We start from the raw sequence: 17,839 nt of genomic DNA, 5'->3' as shown, positions 1-17,839 counted from the left end.
GAAGGAAGTGGGGGGAAGGGGCAGAAAAGGCAACTGAGGTGGGCGCCTGTGGCTGCCTCTCGCCACGAAAGAGAGGGGTCAGTTGAGGTACTTGTCTCCTCACCCAAACCGATGCCAGGTGGGATGTACACGCAGCTTCATTGTCCCGCCGTCCGCGGGCATTTGGCGTCTGCCACCTGCCAATTCATCTGAGGTGACCTATCCAATGGAGGTGTGCGTGTTCCCCAGCTCTCAGCTTACCTGAGCGATAGCACCAGCACCCCGAACGCCCTGGATTGGCATGCCGCATCACTGATCAATGGAGGGCGCCTCCCGTACCTTAGTACTTAGCGTTCGTAAAGTGCCCGCCTGCGTAGCGAGCCAGAAACTGGAGACTGACGACGACTGGTCCTTTAGGTTCCAAACACTGGACTGGACTGAACAGACCTGGCCAAGTGCATCCCATCCGTCCCAATTCCCTTCACCCAACTCCCCCTTCTCAGCCCTATCTTTCTCACCTCAATTTTTACCCCTCGCATCGCATCGCAAAGCCTGGCCTCGTCTCTTGCCGTCTAGTGCCCAACGACCTCGCTCCACACCCAGCTCGCCTCTTTGCAGGCCCCCTTTTCCCATCGCGACTTGATCCAGAGCTGGTTCTCGCCTAACCGTTCCCCTTCACCGCTCTGTTTCTCTGCCATCCGAGTACCCTCGTATCCATCATAGATACCCCCCGGCCGATTAGTACCCCCTTTCGATTTCGCCGCTTCAATCTTCACACACATCATCAGCAATCATGGACCCCGAGGGAGCCAGCACGCCTGGCGAGGGCAGCCGCACCCAGCAGCAGGTGGACAATGCCATCCGCGCCATTCGCGAGAAGAAGCCCCTGCCCGAGATTGATTTTACCATTCATACCATGGAAGATGGCACCCAGGTCAACACCATGGAGCGAGTCTGCAAAGGTACGCTTGATGCTCCCGCTATTGCGTTGCCTCCGCCAGCCTCGCCGTCATCGCTGCGAATGTCTTCGTCTGGAGCTTGTCTCCACGCAACCCAGTGACCTCAGCGCTAACTTGATTTCTTGCCACAGACGTCCAGGCCCCCGCCATGTTCACGCCCTCTGACGAGCAGTTCTTCGAGGACGAAACCCACACAAAGCCCAACATCAACTTCCTCAAGCAGCACTTCTACCGCGAGGGTCGCTTGACCGAGGAGCAGGCTCTATGGATCCTCAAGACCTGTACCGAGGTCCTGCGCGCTGAGCCCAACCTGCTCGAGATGGATGCGCCCATCACCGTCTGCGGTGACGTCCACGGCCAGTACTACGACCTCATGAAGCTGTTCGAAGTCGGAGGCGACCCCTCCGAGACGCGCTATCTCTTCCTCGGCGACTACGTCGACAGAGGCTACTTCTCCATCGAGTGCGTCCTGTATCTCTGGTGCTTGAAGATCCACTACCCCAAGACTCTGTGGCTGCTTCGCGGCAACCACGAGTGTCGCCACTTGACCGACTACTTCACCTTCAAGCTCGAGTGCAAGCACAAGTACTCCGAGGCCATCTACGAGGCCTGCATGGAGTCCTTCTGCTGCCTGCCCCTGGCTGCCGTCATGAACAAGCAGTTCCTGTGCATCCACGGTGGCCTGAGCCCGGAGCTTCACACTCTCGACGACTTGCGCAGCGTGAGTATACACTCGCCTCTGTACGAGGCTCGTAGCTAACGATGTACCTCGCAGATTGACCGTTTCCGCGAGCCCCCAACCCAGGGCCTCATGTGCGACATCCTCTGGGCCGACCCTCTCGAGGACTTTGGCCAAGAAAAGACGAGCGACTACTTTTTGCACAACCACGTCCGCGGATGCTCCTACTTCTTCTCATACCCCGCCGCATGCGCATTCCTCGAGAAGAACAACCTCCTTTCCGTCATTCGTGCCCACGAGGCGCAAGACGCCGGCTACCGCATGTACCGTAAGACTCGCACCACGGGTTTCCCCAGTGTCATGACCATCTTCTCCGCGCCGAATTACCTCGACGTCTACAACAACAAGGCTGCCGTGCTAAAGTACGAGAACAACGTCATGAACATTCGCCAGTTCAACTGCACGCCTCACCCCTACTGGCTGCCCAACTTCATGGACGTCTTCACCTGGTCGCTCCCCTTTGTCGGTGAAAAGATTACCGATATGCTCATCGCCATCCTCAGCACGTGCTCAGAGGAGGAGCTCAAGGAGGACGCCACCCCGTCGTCCACATCCCCCGGCCCCATGTCGCCGCCCCTCTCCGGCGCCTCGCAGGATCCCGAGTCGATCGAGTACAAGAGACGGGCTATCAAGAACAAGATTCTGGCCATTGGCCGTCTCTCGCGTGTATTCCAGGTGTTGCGCGAAGAGTCGGAGCGTGTCACTGAGTTGAAGACCGTCTCCGGTGGCAGATTGCCTGCCGGTACCCTGATGCTAGGCGCCGAGGGTATCAAGAACGCCATCAACACATTCGAGGATGCTCGCAAGGTTGATTTGCAGAACGAGAGACTTCCACCCAGCCACGACGAGGTTGTGAAGCAGCAAGATGAGGACCGGAAGCAGGCGTTGGAGAAGGCGGCCGAGGATGCGGCCAATGACAAGAAGCTGCAGCAACTGTCTAGGAGATTGAGCACGTGAGTTGTGGTGCACCGCCCCTTGAAGTTTCTTTGACTGACACATTAGCAGCGACCGTAAGAGTCACAAGGGATGAGACGGCGATTACTTGGGGTAGAGGTGTTGGCGATAGAAGGCCCGCGGCGGATGATAGCACACTAGGGCGTCAAGGCTTGGTTTGTTTCAACAAATTAGCTCAGCTAGGAAAGCTGGCATACGAATCCAATTAAAGCATTTCAACTTCACGAGGGTCTATGGGGGCGTGTTGGGGGCGTGTTCTTGATTATGTGCTAAACCGTAGGCTATCGTGTGTACAGTGTAGGTTACATGATGGAGGCTTGACAGCGTAAGTCTGGGGTTTTGGCTGACCATGTTGATTATTTTACCACAGGACCCCGGCAATCTTCTCCAAGCTGGTGATAGATACTAAACCTCATGTTCCTCGAAGTGTTTTACATTCGCTTGCATTTGGCAGTTTTGTATACGGTGTCTCAGAGGACCAGGGAAACTGGGGAAACCAGACTTTCAAAAGATGGCAAGAATATTGGGTGGGCTATACGATCCGTTAGCCAAGACGCAAACCAGACTTCAACAAATCCAAGTCAAACGGGGTACTCTTGATCTCACCTCGCAACACCGCCGGGGACATTGCACGGCTCGCTCACGACGAAGAAGCTCCACCTCTTTTCGCGCTTACACTGCGCCGCCAGCGCTTCCAGGTCGAAGAGCTCGCCGACGGGCATGCCCCAGCCGGCGAGGAGGACCTCGTGCATCCAGTGCTTCGGGTCGCGGTGGGGCCAGCACTCGAAGGACGGCTGGTCGCCTGCCACGGCGGAGAAGTTGGACCAGACCCAGCGGAGGGTCTCTTCGGATTGGGCTACGCCGGAGAAGGTTTGCGGGCTGGCGGCGAGGTGGTCGGACAGGGTTGAGGGGGGGAGGGAGGCGTGTGTTGCTGTGAAGCCTGTCGTTTTGTTGTTTAAGTCATGTTCTCGTGAGAGAGTTGTGATGTGGGAAGAGAGGGACGTGGTATGGGGACAGGGGGCGAGAGGAGACAAAACAGAAAAGAGAGAGAGAGAGGGAGAGAGGAGGGAGATACCTGTACGGGTGATGAGTATGTCACCAAATTTGATCTCGGTGCCCTGCGCCTTGAGGCAGGCCTGGAGATCCGCGACGGGGATGGAGTCGCGCGCAAAGGGGTCGTAAGGCATGTTTTGCTCGAGGCGTCAGGTGTGGTAGTCTACGAGGATGCCTCTGCCGACGATGCCGTGTTTCTGCCAGGCTTTCCTAGGTTGTCAGCACACTGTTGGAACCCAAGCACACCGTGGTAGGCGCACGGGGGTAGACTCGACGCTCGACAGAGCTAAACGGAAGAAGCAATCGGGAGAGCAGGGGAGATTGAGAGAGATGGTTACCTTGGATCCCATTCACAGTCGACCGCCTCCCCTCCTCGTCCACGGCGTGGACCTCGTCCATGGAGACGCCGTTGTAGAACTTTTCTTCCTTTTGGTACCCAAAGTGCCGGAGGCCGTCCCACTGCGACGACGACTGCGAGTTGAAGGTCCACTCGTCGTCGTTTACGAAGCGCGGGTGCTTGCGGTAGAGGTCGTGGTGGAAGGCGCGGCGGTTGAAGAAGGGGGCGGATTGGGCTGTCAGGGGCCAGTTGAGGGAGACTCTGTGCGGTCCCGTCAGTTTTTTTCCCCCCCAAGATTCCATCATCTCGCATCTCATGAATCCCCTTTTCTTCACATGGTTCAAGGTTTGGGTATTGTGGACTTCACGTGGAGGAGGACGATGATGGCGATGTGCTCAGATGGTCAGGTTTACCTCGCGCCCGTCTTAATCTCCTCCCTCGCAGCAGCAGCGACGCGCTCGTCCGTCAACCTGTTCAGCGTCCCCAGCTCGTCCTTGTCGCCGTAGAGGCCCCAGGCCGAGAAGCGCGGGTCGTCTTTGCCGAGGGGCAGCGACTCGAACGGCGGGATGCCGTTTTCGTCGAGGGCGAATTTGGAGTCTGCGGGGGCCATTGTCTCTTCGTCTGGTTTAGGAGAGGTCTGCGTGAGCTGGTTGCCGAGCTGTTGGAGGCGCTTCATTGCCATTTCTCTGGTCTTTTTTTTTCTTTCTCTTTTCGCCTATCTTTCAAGTCTGAAGTTCTGCAGGATTTGGAAGTGCTCCAAGCTTGGTTATGTTTGGTCTGCGACAGGTTCATTGATTCGATGGGGTAGGTGATGTTATCTCGGCTTGGAGCTCATGCAGGTGTTGCTTCTCCGCACTTGTGTGAGGCAATCCGATTGTCATTGAGGAGTTGGCGTAGCAGACCGTCATCTGGTCTCTTATTCCCGGGGGCTGGACAACATCGTCCGGGAGAGGGGGTGCCGTAGCGCAACGCAGGATGCATGCCGGTGTTGGCCAAACGTTGCCCCTGCGATTGGCCAGCGGTGATGATGCGAGGAATTCGAAGTTCCTGTGAACAAAGTCTACGACAGCACCGGTGGGGCTTACACGATGGTGGACGAAAGATGAGCAACAGTCCTCTGATGTGTACACCCGGTGCGGATGAAAACCGGCGCTGGGAACGAAACGGGGAGCGAACTGCAATGCCTTGCTTGCAATAACGTGTGATTCAAATTCTGATGCTGACCATATCACCTTTATCTACCCGTCTATCCTAGTTTCCCTTCAACTTATCCCAAAACGAGCTGGGGGCCTTTTCGACCGGGGGTGACAGGATGATCGTGTTCCAAACGATCTCGCCGTCAATGTATAGGTTGTACTTGAGAGAGCTCTGCTCGCCCTCCGCTAGGTTCTCAATGGTCAAAGAGCCAAACTTGGAGTTGCCAGAGTGGATGTACCTATGCCTGTTAGTATCGTACCTTGAATGTTCTGCGACTGCACTTACTTGAGAGACACATCCTCGTTGTCGGTCTGTCTGTAGCTTGGCAACGGTGATGCAAATTGGTTCAGCGGACTGCACGAGAACTCGTATGCGGCGGCGCTCTCAGGCCATCTTCCATCGGCGGGAGGGGGAAACTTGGTGGCCGCAAACTCGTGGCGATCGCCAGAGACGACGACAACACCAACGCCCCTGGCGCCAGCATCCCACATGGCCTCCAAAATCTTGCGACGCTCCACCAGGAAACCTCCCCACGTATCCTTGCGGTTGATGGGCCAGTTCTTGGTCAGGGGAATCGACGAGGCAACAATCTTCCATTTGACCCCCTTGGGCTCAGGCCGGTTCAGCCAGGCGAGGAAGTCCTCCAGCTGCTCAGCACCCAGCATCGTCTTCTCCGGGCTGTCGGAAGGAACGTCATTGTCGGATCGGTACGAGCGCGTGTCGAGCATGAAGAAGCTCGCGGGGCCCTGGACAAACTCAAAGTAGGTGGCGCCCTGTCTGCGGAGGTTTGTGGTCCCGGCAACGCGAGCGGGAGGCGGGTTGGCCAGCTCCTGGTAGTGGTGCCACGGCTCGATTGCGGCCCGGTACACGCCAGTGGTGTTTGACGACCAGTCGTTGCCGATTTCATGGTCATCAAGAACGTGAATCCAGCTGAGGTTCTGTCCTACGGGTGCCCAGTCCGGCGAGGCGTAGACGTGACGGTACTTTTGGCGGTAGTCCTCCTCATTCTTGCCCTGGCGTTTGGGTACGTCAATGTAGATGAAATCGCCCAAGAAGAGCATGAATTGCGCCTGCAGACTAGGTAAGACCCTCGCCAAATGGCGCATGCCGGGAATCGCCAGGGCGTGCTCCAAGGGGTTATACGGAAAGCGTGGCAGGATGCACGAAGTCGACAAGAAGGTGAACTTGTTGTCGTTAAAGGTCGACATCTGCCCAGCTCTAGGCGGGGCCACGAACTCGCCGCTGTGGTTGTTGGACGTGCGCCACTCATAAACTCTCTGCTGGGAGTGCTTCAGGGGCACGGTCAAGGTTGTCGCAAAGTCGGTCGTGTTGTCGGTGAATCTCAGCCCGCCACCAAGCTGCCACATGGGGTTGTCAAAGGGTGGCTGCGGGTCCTTGATGTGAATCTCGAGCGTAACGGGCATCTTGGCCTGGTCGGGTTCGCGAATGACGAATTTTGCCTCTGTCGGAGAGACATAGCCAAGACGCACAAAGGAGAGGTCGTCGACCGGATGGTACTGTCGAACGCGGAATAAGAAGTCGGCCGTCATTGCGACCAAGGCCAAGTTGATCAGGAATGTCAAGATGGAAAGAATAGGGCTGGTCGAGCTCGGTGTTCCCGCCAGGAGCGTCTTTAGTGGACTGGACTTTTCTGTAACGACGATAGTCTCTTCAACCCGGATCTCTTCAGCAACGACATGGCCGTTGGTGGCGCCGCCGACATCCTCGGTAACAGTCTCTTTGACCGTCACGTCCACGTCGTCCTCCACGACATCGTACTTTGGCTCATTAATGTACCCAGATACGAAGGAAGGCACAAAGACTGCAAAGAGTGCGAATATGCTCATGGGCACAGCAGCCTAGACCAACCATGATCAGCACGATGCGCCAAGCCTGGACATTCAAACGCTCGGGAATAAGTGGAACTTACTGGGCCGGGGAACTAGAGTTGCATCCAATGATTAGCGACCAATTGTTAAAAGACAAAGTTGAAGAACCTACCCATCGCAGAAAGAGGTACGAGACCGCTCTCAACGCGATTGAGGATGTGGTGGCGATGCGCGTCTGAACCGCCATGACGCCGAGAGCTCCGTAGTGGGTAGATGTTGGAACTTGCAGGTTGTAGATGCGAAAGATTGAACTGGTGGAGGAATAGTGGAATTAAATAGTTTGCAGGGATCGTCTACGAAAGAAAAAAAGGCAAGAGCTGCTCCCCTTGCAGCTGGGTATTGAAGAGAAAGGACGAGACAATGGAAGAAGGTTTGATAGAATGTGCAGGTGGTACTCCGTGGACCTGCCCTGCCAGAGGGAGGTGGAAGCTCTGCCAGACGTGACGTGACAGCTGAGCTGACTTCTGAAGAGATGAGGTCACTGATTGATGATATGCCCCGTACGCGCTGAAACACCGATAACAAGCCACCTCCCGTTGCATGTGAGCGTGGCTGGTGAGGGAGCTGTTGCTGCTGTGGGGACAGTGGACTGGAGGTGCAAAGGTGCCACCTTGCTCTCCCGCAGCGCTGCCGCTGGCCCGTGCGTGCTCCCAAGGGGCGTAGCGGCGCCAATTTTCCGCGCCGAACTTTCAATCGTGGCCCGTTCTAAGTGACCCTTTTGGCGACAGCTTGTCCAGAATCCCCTGCTTCACGAGTCGACGAGAGATACCCTCACGCGCCCACCCAGGACTCTCCCCACGCAACAACACATCATGAGGGTGTCCGCCATTGCCTGCGGGCTTTTCGCCTGCTTCGTTTCCCAGGTCGCTGCCACGGCATTGACCTACAAGCTCCACGCCAACGAGAAGGCCTGCTTCTACGCCAAGACCCAGAAGGATAACGAGAAGATTGCCTTTTACTTTGCCGTGCGTTCACCACCACTTCAAAGTGCTGCATCAGGCTAACAGCGATGCGTAACAGGTCCAATCTGGTGGTTCTTTCGATGTCGACTACACCGTCACCGGCCCGGGCAACAAGATGATCCTCGATGGAGCCAAGGAGCGCCAGGGCGACTTTGTCTTCACGGCCCAGCAGATGGGCGACTACGAGTTCTGCTTCAACAACGAGATGAGTACCTTTGCCGAGAAGTTTGTCGACTTTGAGATTGCCGTACGTTCCCGAATAACTCCCAACCCAAGCTCTACTGACCCATGCCAATCCAGGTCGAGAACGAGGTTCGCGCTCAGCTTCCCGCCAAGCAGGGTGCCTCTCCCGAACAGCACTCCACCCTCGAGGAGACCATCTTCAAGCTCTCCGGCCAGCTCTCGACCATCTCGAGAGGCCAGAAGTACTTCCGCACCAGAGAGAACCGCAACTTCAGCACTGTCCGCAGCACCGAAGGCCGCATCATCAACTTCAGCATGATCCAGTGCGCCCTTATCGTGCTTATGGGAGCTCTGCAGGTGTTTATCGTTCGCTTCTTCTTCCAGGGCGCGCGCAAGGGCTACGTATGAACGGCGCCACGAACCAAAAAAGTTTATTCTGGATTTCATCGCGGCGCGGGGTAAAAGGAGTCACCAGGGACTCGTGTATATCACAAGTAAAAAGAGACTTGATGTGGTTCACGGAATGAGATATCTACGACGATCAAAATTCAGCGCTGTTGTCATGAAGAAGGGAGTCTGCGGGTCGACTGGTCCGTAAATGGGAGCCTCGGAGCACATGTAGCACCGGTACCGCTAGTGGACTTGATGAATGGTTTAATGAGTGTTCTCCCTAGAGTCGAGGTTCTTTGTGACGAGGCTGTTGCCATGATGTGTTTGCCTGCAGGTGTCGGGGCCGAGAGCTTGAACGCTTTCAAGGCCCGACGGACCAACAGGTACTATATGCGACGTCCCGCCAGGCCACACTTTCCCAGATGCCAGCCATTGCCTTTCCTCGCACACTACTCTTCCACCAAACTTTCGGACCTACAGCTGTCGCAGTTGTGCTAGAGACATTGATAGACGGCGTCAACCACTGCCATCCTGAGTGAGCTGTCGGCGACATTTGATTGGCTGAATCTGTGGCTCGTGCACAAGCCACGGCAGGCTGCAGGTGGACCCGCAGTGGTCTTCCCAGCTTGGGCTTGAGCTTCACGAGCTGCGATAGCAACGGTAGCCTCGCGTGCGACCTGTGTAGGTCCTTTCTAGCGACTTTGCTCGGACATATCGCAACCTCACGCGCGCATCTGCCCGAGATCAGCGATACTTATGGACCCGAAACCGCATACGCCAGCCCGATCCGCCGCGCCAACGAGCACCTCCAAAACAACACACCACCTCTGCTGAGGTGGATCGCGACTCGTCAATGCCGAGGGACTCGCGCCGCAGCTCCAAAAACCCAAAGAAGCACAAGGAACAGCCAAAGGAGGAATGGTACATCATTAAGGATATCCTACAAGAAAGGCGAAACGGCTCGAATATTGAATATCTCGTCGATTGGGAAGACAACCCGGAAACCGGCGAGCGATACCGTCCCACGTGGGTAAGTCTAAGTGCCCCCCCCCTTGTTTATCGGAGCGATTGTTAACTCCAACCAGGCCCCAAGCAAGGACGTCACCTCGAAAGCGATATTCGATTGGAGAAGGAAACTCGATTTGGTCTATCAAGAGGACGGCACCGCGCCAGCAGGAGAGCCTGTATTGCGGGACGTCCGAGGTGTAGCACAGCAGGGCTCACCGGCGCGTACTCCGTCCACCAGGTCGATCGACAGTAGCCAGCCCGTGCAGACGGCAAACAGACGCAGGAGACCGCAGTCTAGGCAGTCAGAAGATCTGCAGAATCCGGACTCGGACAACGACTCGAACCCACCTCAGCAGAAGCGGTACCCTAGTGAGGTTCCTTCCCTGCTGTCGTCGGCATCAGAGGTTGATACCGACGCTGCCTCGGATGTTGTATACAACAACACCACGGCCAGCTTCTTCGTGGCGATTCCCTCCAAAGTAGATCGTGACTTTTCAGAATACATTAGTATATCCGACTCGCGAGGGTCAACGTCGCTCAGCTCGCAGCCCATCTCGGCCCTTGAAGACGAAGACAGCCAAGTAGTCATCACCGAGGGCCTCAGTCAAAGGACGATTCCCGATTCTCAAGAGTACTCAGCATTCGATACCCAGGACTCGCCGTTCTCCAACAGACAAGGGGCCTCGACAAGCAACAAAGGGGACGCCTGTGTCGAGCGTGAGATTCCGGATTCGCAAAAGCAGTCTAGCCTGAGGACCTCCCTGAGTAAGTCTACGGATTCCCAGGCCCGATACCTCAGTCCAGCGGATCACCGTTCACACTTCTTTGTGCGTCGGACACCCTTGGAGTCGCCTCACCCGGCATCTCAGAATCACCCACCGGAGCCGGTGTCGTCGGGTTACATCCCTTTGACGCAGAACAGCCCTGAACCAAGCCAGGGCCCAAGCTTTGACCTCGACCAAGCCTCACCTTTTAATCGGCATTCCGCCGTAGAGCCTGCAGCATCGCACCCACCTCGACGCGCCTCACGTGAACACGACTCCCTTCCTTCAGTCTCTGATAGGTCAATTCCATCTCATCAGATCGACGACCTGCGCGCAGTCGAGCAGGCTGAAAACTCCGCCATTGGAGACTATCCCCAGGACTCGCAGCCTACCAGGACGCCCATTTTCCTCACCCAGCCTGCCTTTGATTTCGACACCTCGACTTCTCAAGCAACTTCATCAGCGAAGAGCGCCTCCAGCAAGTCGCAACAACAGACCGAAAATCAGGAGTGGGCGACTGAGCAAGTCATTGCTTGTTCTGATACACGCCCCAGCCAGAACACGCAAGCTGCTCAAGTCGTTCAACCTCTCCTGGATATTTCCGCAAGCCAGAGCTCCACGGAAGAGCCTGTGGTCCCTGATACCGTCCGTCGAAGACCTTCGCGCATACGCTTCAGTCCCACAGTCGCCAGTTCAGGCTCGCCTCCATCACAACGCGACGAGGACGAGGTTTCCGAGGCCGACAGTTTTCAGACTTGCTTCGAAAGACGGTCACTCCCCCCTCATCCCTCATCATCCAACAAGTCTCAGGGCTCTGATCGGCCGCTGAGTCTACCTCCAGCCATGGACACTTCGGGCGATGAACCACTCTCGGCGATAGAGGAGCTGATGAGGATCCAAGAAGCTGCGTTGCAAGGCACATTAGGCGAGGCAGGATTGACGAGTCCGACGACTGAGTCGGCTCAAATTCGTCACGATGACCCCTCTCTGGTCGCGGATCTTGCATTCTCAGCGCCCATGGATCATCCATCCATCCAAATCAACTCGCAGCCGCCTCTCACAGGAAACTGGACCATGGGAGAGCCAGTCACGTCGTCTACAGATATGCCTGGACTTGCCGGCGCCCCGGTCGAGCCGGCGATGGAACCTCTGATCCACGAAGAGCACCAAACTGCTAGCATGGGAGACATCTTTCCCAGCAATCTCATGCCACCTGAAGCAGCCGAGCAGCTTCCCATCACCATATCCCCCTCAGACATTAGTAGATCAGTCGAGCCCGAGGAGGCATCGAACACACTTCCTCAGCCCGAGGACCATCCTATGGATATGCTGCCGGAAGACCAGACCACCGCAGGCGACCAGAGCACTGTCACTTCGCCGGACATTGAAGAGCCATACCTTTCAGGTCCCCCTACGACCGTGGACCAGAGCGAATACTTGGTTACGCTCTCGTTTCCGGCCAACATTCGCCCCCTGTATCGGAGCACCATCAAGTCCTATCGCAATATGATTGAGCAATTCACCAAGGATATGCAGTCCGAGGAAGACATCCCCGATAAAACCGCTATAGAGTCTATTGGCAAAATGTTCAGCCAGCTTCGCGACATTTGCGACATGCCCGCGCCTCTCGACGGTGACTCGATTGATGCCTTGTCCGCAGAAGACCTCAAGAAGCATGCCATGGGCACCAATAGCAAGTTTTTCTTTGTGGGACGATTCCTCGAGCGACTCCAGACAAGCCACAAGAAGATACTCATTCTTGCGCGTGATATCAACGTCATCGGGTACCTCGAGGCTATCGTCGGCACCGGGGATATGGCATACTCGCGAAAGGGGTTGCATGAGCTGGAAAGCCAGGATGAGCATTCTCTGCTCGTCGTTCTCGTGCACTCCGAGCAGGCTCTCGTCGATGACCTAAGCGACTTTGACGTCGTCATTGGATTCGACAATGGCATTTTGCAGACAGACCTCCTTGATCAATGGGGCAAGATGAACGGGAAGAAGCCAATGTTGCTGAGGCTCACGACGACGTGCTCTATCGAGCACCTGGAGTTACTGTTGCCGGCGGATTTCACGGGCTTGGTACGACAGAATGCGCTATGCATCGCCGTGTGCCAGTCGAGAAAGATGAGCTATCTTGACGAAAGAGATAACCAGGGCGTCATGATTGATCACTACGCAGTTTCGTTTGCCAATCAGGCAATCCTTCCCGACCCCGGCTTCGACTGGGACCCTGAGCTTATCCCCTCCTCTGTTCTGGACTTGTACTCGAGCAGCCAGCCCGAGAGCCAGGCGGAGGAGCCGACCCGCAAGCGCAAGACTGTGAGTTGCCCTTTTGTGGTACAGAATCAGTGCTAATCAGGTGCGTAGGATGGCGAGCAGCAGCAAGCTGTCAAACGCCTTCGGGTCAGCCCGCTCCCTGGACAAGATCCGGGAGACATTGACGCAGCGGTTCGCAGTCAGTTGAATCCTCGACCGTCACAGCTGCACGTCCAGACGACCCAGGAGCATCTGGACACTCTAACGGATAAGGTAGGGAGCGTTGGCACGGCTCAACATTACAGATTGCTAACGGAGTATCAGGTGTCCGAACTCGAGCATCAGCTAGAGGAGAAGAACAGCATGGAGTCCAATCTCCGGAAACAGGTCATCAATCTCTCCAAGAGGGTCAAGAGCTACGACGAGACCACCAACTCCATTCAGGCGGCACACATGGCGTCGCTTCGGGAACGGGCCAAGTTCGAGGCTGAGCGCGATGAAGCAAAGAGAAAGGAGGAACAGGCCCTGGAAAAGAGCCGCGAGTGGCAAGAAAAGGCCCAGGCTTTCGAAGAGAAGTTAAAGGTCAAGAGCGCCACTCTCGAAGAAGCCCTCGTCAACGCCGGCTCCGTCGCGACGGAGACGTTTAAAGAGAAGACGGCAGAACTCGAAAAGGCCTTGGCCAAGGTGGCAGAGCTCGAGAAGAAGCTCGAGAGCCGGGACGGCGAGCTAAGCTACGCGAGAGACGCGTATCAGACGGCCAACCATTCCAACAGCGAGCTCTCTCGCGAGAACCGTGAGCTCAAGGAACAGGTGGCCGCGATGCAATCGTCAGTCCCGGGTAACCTCGCGCAGGTCCTCAACGTCACGGCCAACGCCGGACAGCAGGTCAAGGAGATGCAGAGGCAGATTGCCGAGACCAAGGCCATCACCAAGGACCGCGAAAAGGAGCTCGCACGCGTGGAGAAGGAGCTGCGGGCGCTCAAAAACGGACGCAGGGAGACGAGGCAGCAGAGCGTGCCCCGAAGCCCGCGGCTGAGCGTCATGAGCCCGCGAACGGGACGCGCTGCTGGCGGTGGTGGTAACGGTGGTTCGGCTAGTCGAGGGACGTCGCCTACGCCGCATGAATCTGGCGGCGGTACGCCCGTTGCGGGTCTGCAGTTTTTTAATAACTCGGCCAACAACAGGTGGCCCCATTTGCGGGATTGAAGACGTGGGTTTACGTGATGGCGGTCTTGGGGATTGAGAGATTGCGAGGAGAGTCTGGAGATGTCAGGGGAGGACATTGTACTGATTTGATGTGTACCGTTGTTACCGAGAGCTCGGTAATGGTTTCCTTACCCTTAGAGAGAAAGATACCATTGAGAGGGTTTCGCTGTGTTTTGATGCCTTGGCTCTGAGAGGTTGTGGTTGAGCTGGATAGTTATCAGATGGCTCTATGCTACGAAAGACCCGTCTTGCTATCTCGTTGGTGATGATCAGAAAGCTGTCGCTTGGCAACCTGTGACTAGATGCATCGAGGCGTTGCATTCCCGAGACGTTTGGAATGCAGGTCCCCCAGTTGTTCCCCACTGAATTGGCTCACTTGCTTGCTCAACGTCACGACTGCCCAGGAGAGGCACGGCAGGCTGGGTCCTGGTAGACAGACAGGTTGAACATATGACATTGAGAAGAGGCTCTAAGATGGTACATGGGACTTTGATTTGGGAAAATCACACTACCAAGAAAAAACTCCCCCTCCCGTTCTATCGGACTTCTCCTACAGACACAAACACACGCGGCAAGCAGACTTTGTCGGGTTTTGCTCCTTTCTTTCCTCTCTTCTTGGCTCCTGTAGAAATATACAAGTTGGTTTCGAGTTTGATATTGTTTTGGCCCTAGCCGGGGTAATGTCGGTTCCAGCGAATCTCGATATCCCCTTTCGTTTTAACCCTCGTTTTGAATTTGCTGAATTCGGAGGTCGAAAACTTAGTTCTTCTCCTCGGGGTAGATGTCCTCCTTGAGGGGGACGCCGAGCTCTTCCCTCAGGGGCTTGAGCTCCTCGAGGTACTGCTCGTACTGGCCCTTGTTCTCGACCTTGGCCTTGACGCCTGTTGGGTGTGTCAGTTGGGATTCAGTTAGTTGTGCAGGGCATCCGCAGTGTTGCTCGGGCCTGCGGAAGACGGGAATCCGGGTGCACGTTGCACGGCTGCAACAGCAACTGGGGAAAGGGGGGATGCATACCCTCAAAGATGCGGACGGCGGTAGCAAAGTCGTTGACGCGACGGGCGGCCTTGAGAGCGGCGGCGACGACGGAGGGAGAGGGGACCAAGTCGTAGGCGAAGGCGTTGTTGAGGTTACGCTGTTGTTGCGGTAAAAAAGAGTCAGCCTCGCCCCATCAGACCACTTCTTTGCCGGGGGTACGGGTAGTAGGGGACTAGGTTCAGATCCCGAGGGCATAGTGTCAGAGGCCGTACCTGAAGCTCGAAAACGTCCTGGACGCCATCGAATTCCTTCTCGAATCTGTGGTGCAAAAGTTAGCGGTGCCAATTGAGAAGCGAGTCCGAGGGTCGACGAGGGTCAATGGCTTTGTCGCGCGGATGAAGAGGGATGGAGATGGTGGCATGATGGTGGTTGGCGGGCAAAAAAAGGCACCAATCCTTCCAACATCCCTATCGTCCCTCTCGCCCGAGAGTTTCCCTCCAACCCGCACGACCCCCCCTTCGAAACCACCCAATCGAACGATCCAATGCAATGTATGGCTCACCTCGCGCTGAACTCCTCGAAAGTCTCCTCGGCGTGGTCGCCGGAGCGGAGGCGGGCGCTGGTGCTGAAGTTGCTGGCGGCCGGGACACCCGCGACGATGGGCAGGAGCATGCCGGAGCGGGCGACGAGAGGCTGGCGGATGGGGTTCGCGCGGAAGAAGCTGGTCGAGCCGCGGGCGGCGACGCGGAGGATAGAGGCAGACATTTCGTTCGATTAGAGAGGGGAGTGGTAGCGGGTCGACCGAGAGGAGAGGCGAAGGCGGAGGTTGCTGCGTCGGTGACGATTATTTTTTTCGCGAAAGCTACGGGCGTTTCGTTCGGGATTGAGTCGGATGATGTGGTTGGAGTTTGGTAGGCACGAAAAAGGATTGGATTCTGCGAGATTTTGATTGGATGACTAAGCCGTAGCTTTGGGGTGTGCTTTGCTTTGGGGAGAGCCAATGGCTGTGAAGCTCCAGGCCGTGTGAATTGTGCCAGGGCTGCCGCTGCCTGACGTGTGAATCACCAGCGGATGAACACAGTGTTGGCGCTGTTCGCACGCGTGTTCATCATCAGGCCACTGTGGACGATTCTCCCCCGAATCTGGAAATGGTCATACTCATCCTCCAGGCTCTCACTGGTTCCCCAGGAACCCTGACAGAGTTGCGTGGTGTTTCGGGTGCATCTTCAACCTCCCCCCGGGGATATGACAGACCATTGGGACACGCGAACTACGGGGGTTTTGTTCGGATCTCGTAAGGCTCCCCCCGGGTTCCTGCAATGGACACAGAGCACCAATTCCCCGGGCCGGAGTTGGGAGCAAACTTGAGGCTCCGTTGCACCGACCGTCCCATCCTCCCAAGTACGGATACACATGTGCTGCACGGCTTCTCTTCAAGGGGGGAAGGCTGATTGGGACGGAAGGGAGAGAAGACACGGGGCCGGAGGTGGCCGGACCAAGAAGCCGGAGATTGTGACGGCATTCAGCACGTCCCCCATCGAGATTCGATGATCGTGGGAGACAATTGATTAGTACAAGGTCAACTGGGTGCCGGAGCCGAGGCACAATTCTTTTATTGACCCTCTTTCTGCTTGCATAGGCAATCTTGTATGGATACGGGATGCAGTCTACAGATAGTACAGACGAAAAGACCTGACTCTCTGTCTACTCCGTACGGCCTGCGCTGTGCAATTGGCAACGTAGCCTAAACTTCCGAGATTGCAATATGCATCACGAGCAGTCGAGGTACTCGGTACATGCGGCCATGACGGTTGTTTTGGGGCTAGGTCGAGTTGGCAGTGGGTTAGCCCGACGGCTAACTGGACCTTGTTCAGCGCAACCCAAGACTCCCGTCTCCGAAGAGTAAGACCTCTCCAACATGGAACGCATGGAACCAACCTGCAAGGTCTCCAAGACTGGGTTGCAACGGCCCGCGTCGTCTGGCAGCTGACGGTATGTTCGTTGTCTGTAGGATGGTTTGTGGTGTTGCCAAGGGTCGAACAGACCGCAGTATCCGAACGACGTAAGCCTACCGGAGCGTCTGGCCAGTCAATCAGGACGGTGAATAATAAACAACGCCCGGCCTTTGACGGCATCTTGTTCCCCGTACTTTGCCTACCTCAAGGTTCCCTACGTCCACTGTACTTACTCAGGCGGTGACATAGCTGGGTCACGTGTTTGCGCGCTACAGGCAGTATCAGTGCCTTGGAAACCCAGGTACCTACGTCGAGTGGGTACGCTGGAGTCGCTGGACGACCAGGTACCCAAATGAGCATAGGCCCAGGCACGGCCCATGATTGGCTGCGCTAGGGTCTGACAGCGAATCACATGCTGCACGATCAAATGAAGGCCGCGAAAAAGGCTGCGCGACAAGTACAGGGTACCTTGACCTTCTGGATCGGAATTTTCCCCTTTTGACCATCTCAACAACTTTTCGCATCGCCGCCTGTTGCTGCTGCTGCTGCTTGCTCCATTGCTCGTGTCCTTCCCCGTCCGTCCTCCTTTTTTCCTCCTCCTCATAAACCAACTCGTGCCCGTGGCGTTTTTCCCGTTGTCTGATCACCTCCCTTCCGACCCCTCCCCGCGTCTCAATTCTCCAGACTCTCATCGGGTGTCTTGCGGCGGGTAGAGAGAGAGCGAGAGCGCGTTTTCTGCAATTCTTCTTTTCTTCCTCCATTATTAGTCGTCACTCCTTAGACTTCTGCCTCTTTTCTGGATCGTGTCCATCGAACCGCTTTGCCGCCGCCGCTGCTGCATTGCTGAGTAGAACACACTCTACCTCCTCCATCCCATCAATCCGCGTCTTCCGTGTCGAGTCCCCATCGAAAGACCCACGGTAACCGAACACCTTGTCGCAAATCTTCGCAAGTAGATAATCGCGCCACAACACCCGTCTTTCTTCTCCCACCGAGCTCGACGAAAAAAAAAACACCACCAACCACCAAG

General features: G+C 56.2%; 5 protein-coding genes across 5 annotated transcripts; 2 read left to right on the top strand and 3 right to left on the bottom strand.

The window, feature by feature from the left end:
* Positions 1-772: 772 nt before the first annotated feature.
* Positions 773-2,707, top strand: CTAM01_05278 (calcineurin-like phosphoesterase; the record flags this gene model as incomplete). The annotated part of the gene is made up of 4 exons (XM_060521308.1): positions 773-941; positions 1,070-1,659; positions 1,714-2,630; positions 2,683-2,707. The coding sequence occupies 4 exons, from the start codon at positions 773-775 to the stop codon at positions 2,705-2,707; spliced, it is 1,701 nt and encodes a 566-aa protein (XP_060384114.1).
* A 526-nt stretch (positions 2,708-3,233) lies between these two features.
* On the bottom strand, positions 3,234-4,703 carry CTAM01_05277 (uncharacterized protein; the record flags this gene model as incomplete). The annotated part of the gene is made up of 4 exons (XM_060521307.1): positions 3,234-3,571; positions 3,707-3,824; positions 3,931-4,282; positions 4,435-4,703. The coding sequence occupies 4 exons, from the start codon at positions 4,701-4,703 to the stop codon at positions 3,234-3,236; spliced, it is 1,077 nt and encodes a 358-aa protein (XP_060384113.1).
* A 569-nt stretch (positions 4,704-5,272) lies between these two features.
* On the bottom strand, positions 5,273-7,294 carry CTAM01_05276 (PhoD-like phosphatase; the record flags this gene model as incomplete). The annotated part of the gene is made up of 4 exons (XM_060521306.1): positions 5,273-5,456; positions 5,504-7,077; positions 7,149-7,160; positions 7,220-7,294. 4 exons carry the CDS (start codon positions 7,292-7,294, stop codon positions 5,273-5,275), a joined length of 1,845 nt encoding a protein of 614 aa, XP_060384112.1.
* A 625-nt stretch (positions 7,295-7,919) lies between these two features.
* On the top strand, positions 7,920-13,879 carry CTAM01_05275 (uncharacterized protein; the record flags this gene model as incomplete). Its single annotated transcript, XM_060521305.1, has 6 exons — positions 7,920-8,072; positions 8,128-8,316; positions 8,370-8,654; positions 9,328-9,672; positions 9,728-12,736; positions 12,785-13,879. The coding sequence occupies 6 exons, from the start codon at positions 7,920-7,922 to the stop codon at positions 13,877-13,879; spliced, it is 5,076 nt and encodes a 1,691-aa protein (XP_060384111.1).
* Positions 13,880-14,638: 759 nt separating this feature from the next.
* CTAM01_05274 (cytochrome c oxidase subunit Va) lies at positions 14,639-15,619 on the bottom strand (the record flags this gene model as incomplete). The annotated part of the gene is made up of 4 exons (XM_060521304.1): positions 14,639-14,760; positions 14,894-15,011; positions 15,127-15,172; positions 15,417-15,619. The coding sequence occupies 4 exons, from the start codon at positions 15,617-15,619 to the stop codon at positions 14,639-14,641; spliced, it is 489 nt and encodes a 162-aa protein (XP_060384110.1).
* Between the last annotated feature and the right edge of the window lie 2,220 nt (positions 15,620-17,839).

This window comes from Colletotrichum tamarilloi (genome assembly GCF_030869305.1).
Source record: "Colletotrichum tamarilloi strain Tom-12 chromosome Unknown Scaffold_13.1, whole genome shotgun sequence".
Lineage (NCBI taxonomy): Eukaryota > Fungi > Ascomycota > Sordariomycetes > Glomerellales > Glomerellaceae > Colletotrichum > Colletotrichum tamarilloi.
This window is presented reverse-complemented; position numbering and strand designations above follow the sequence as displayed.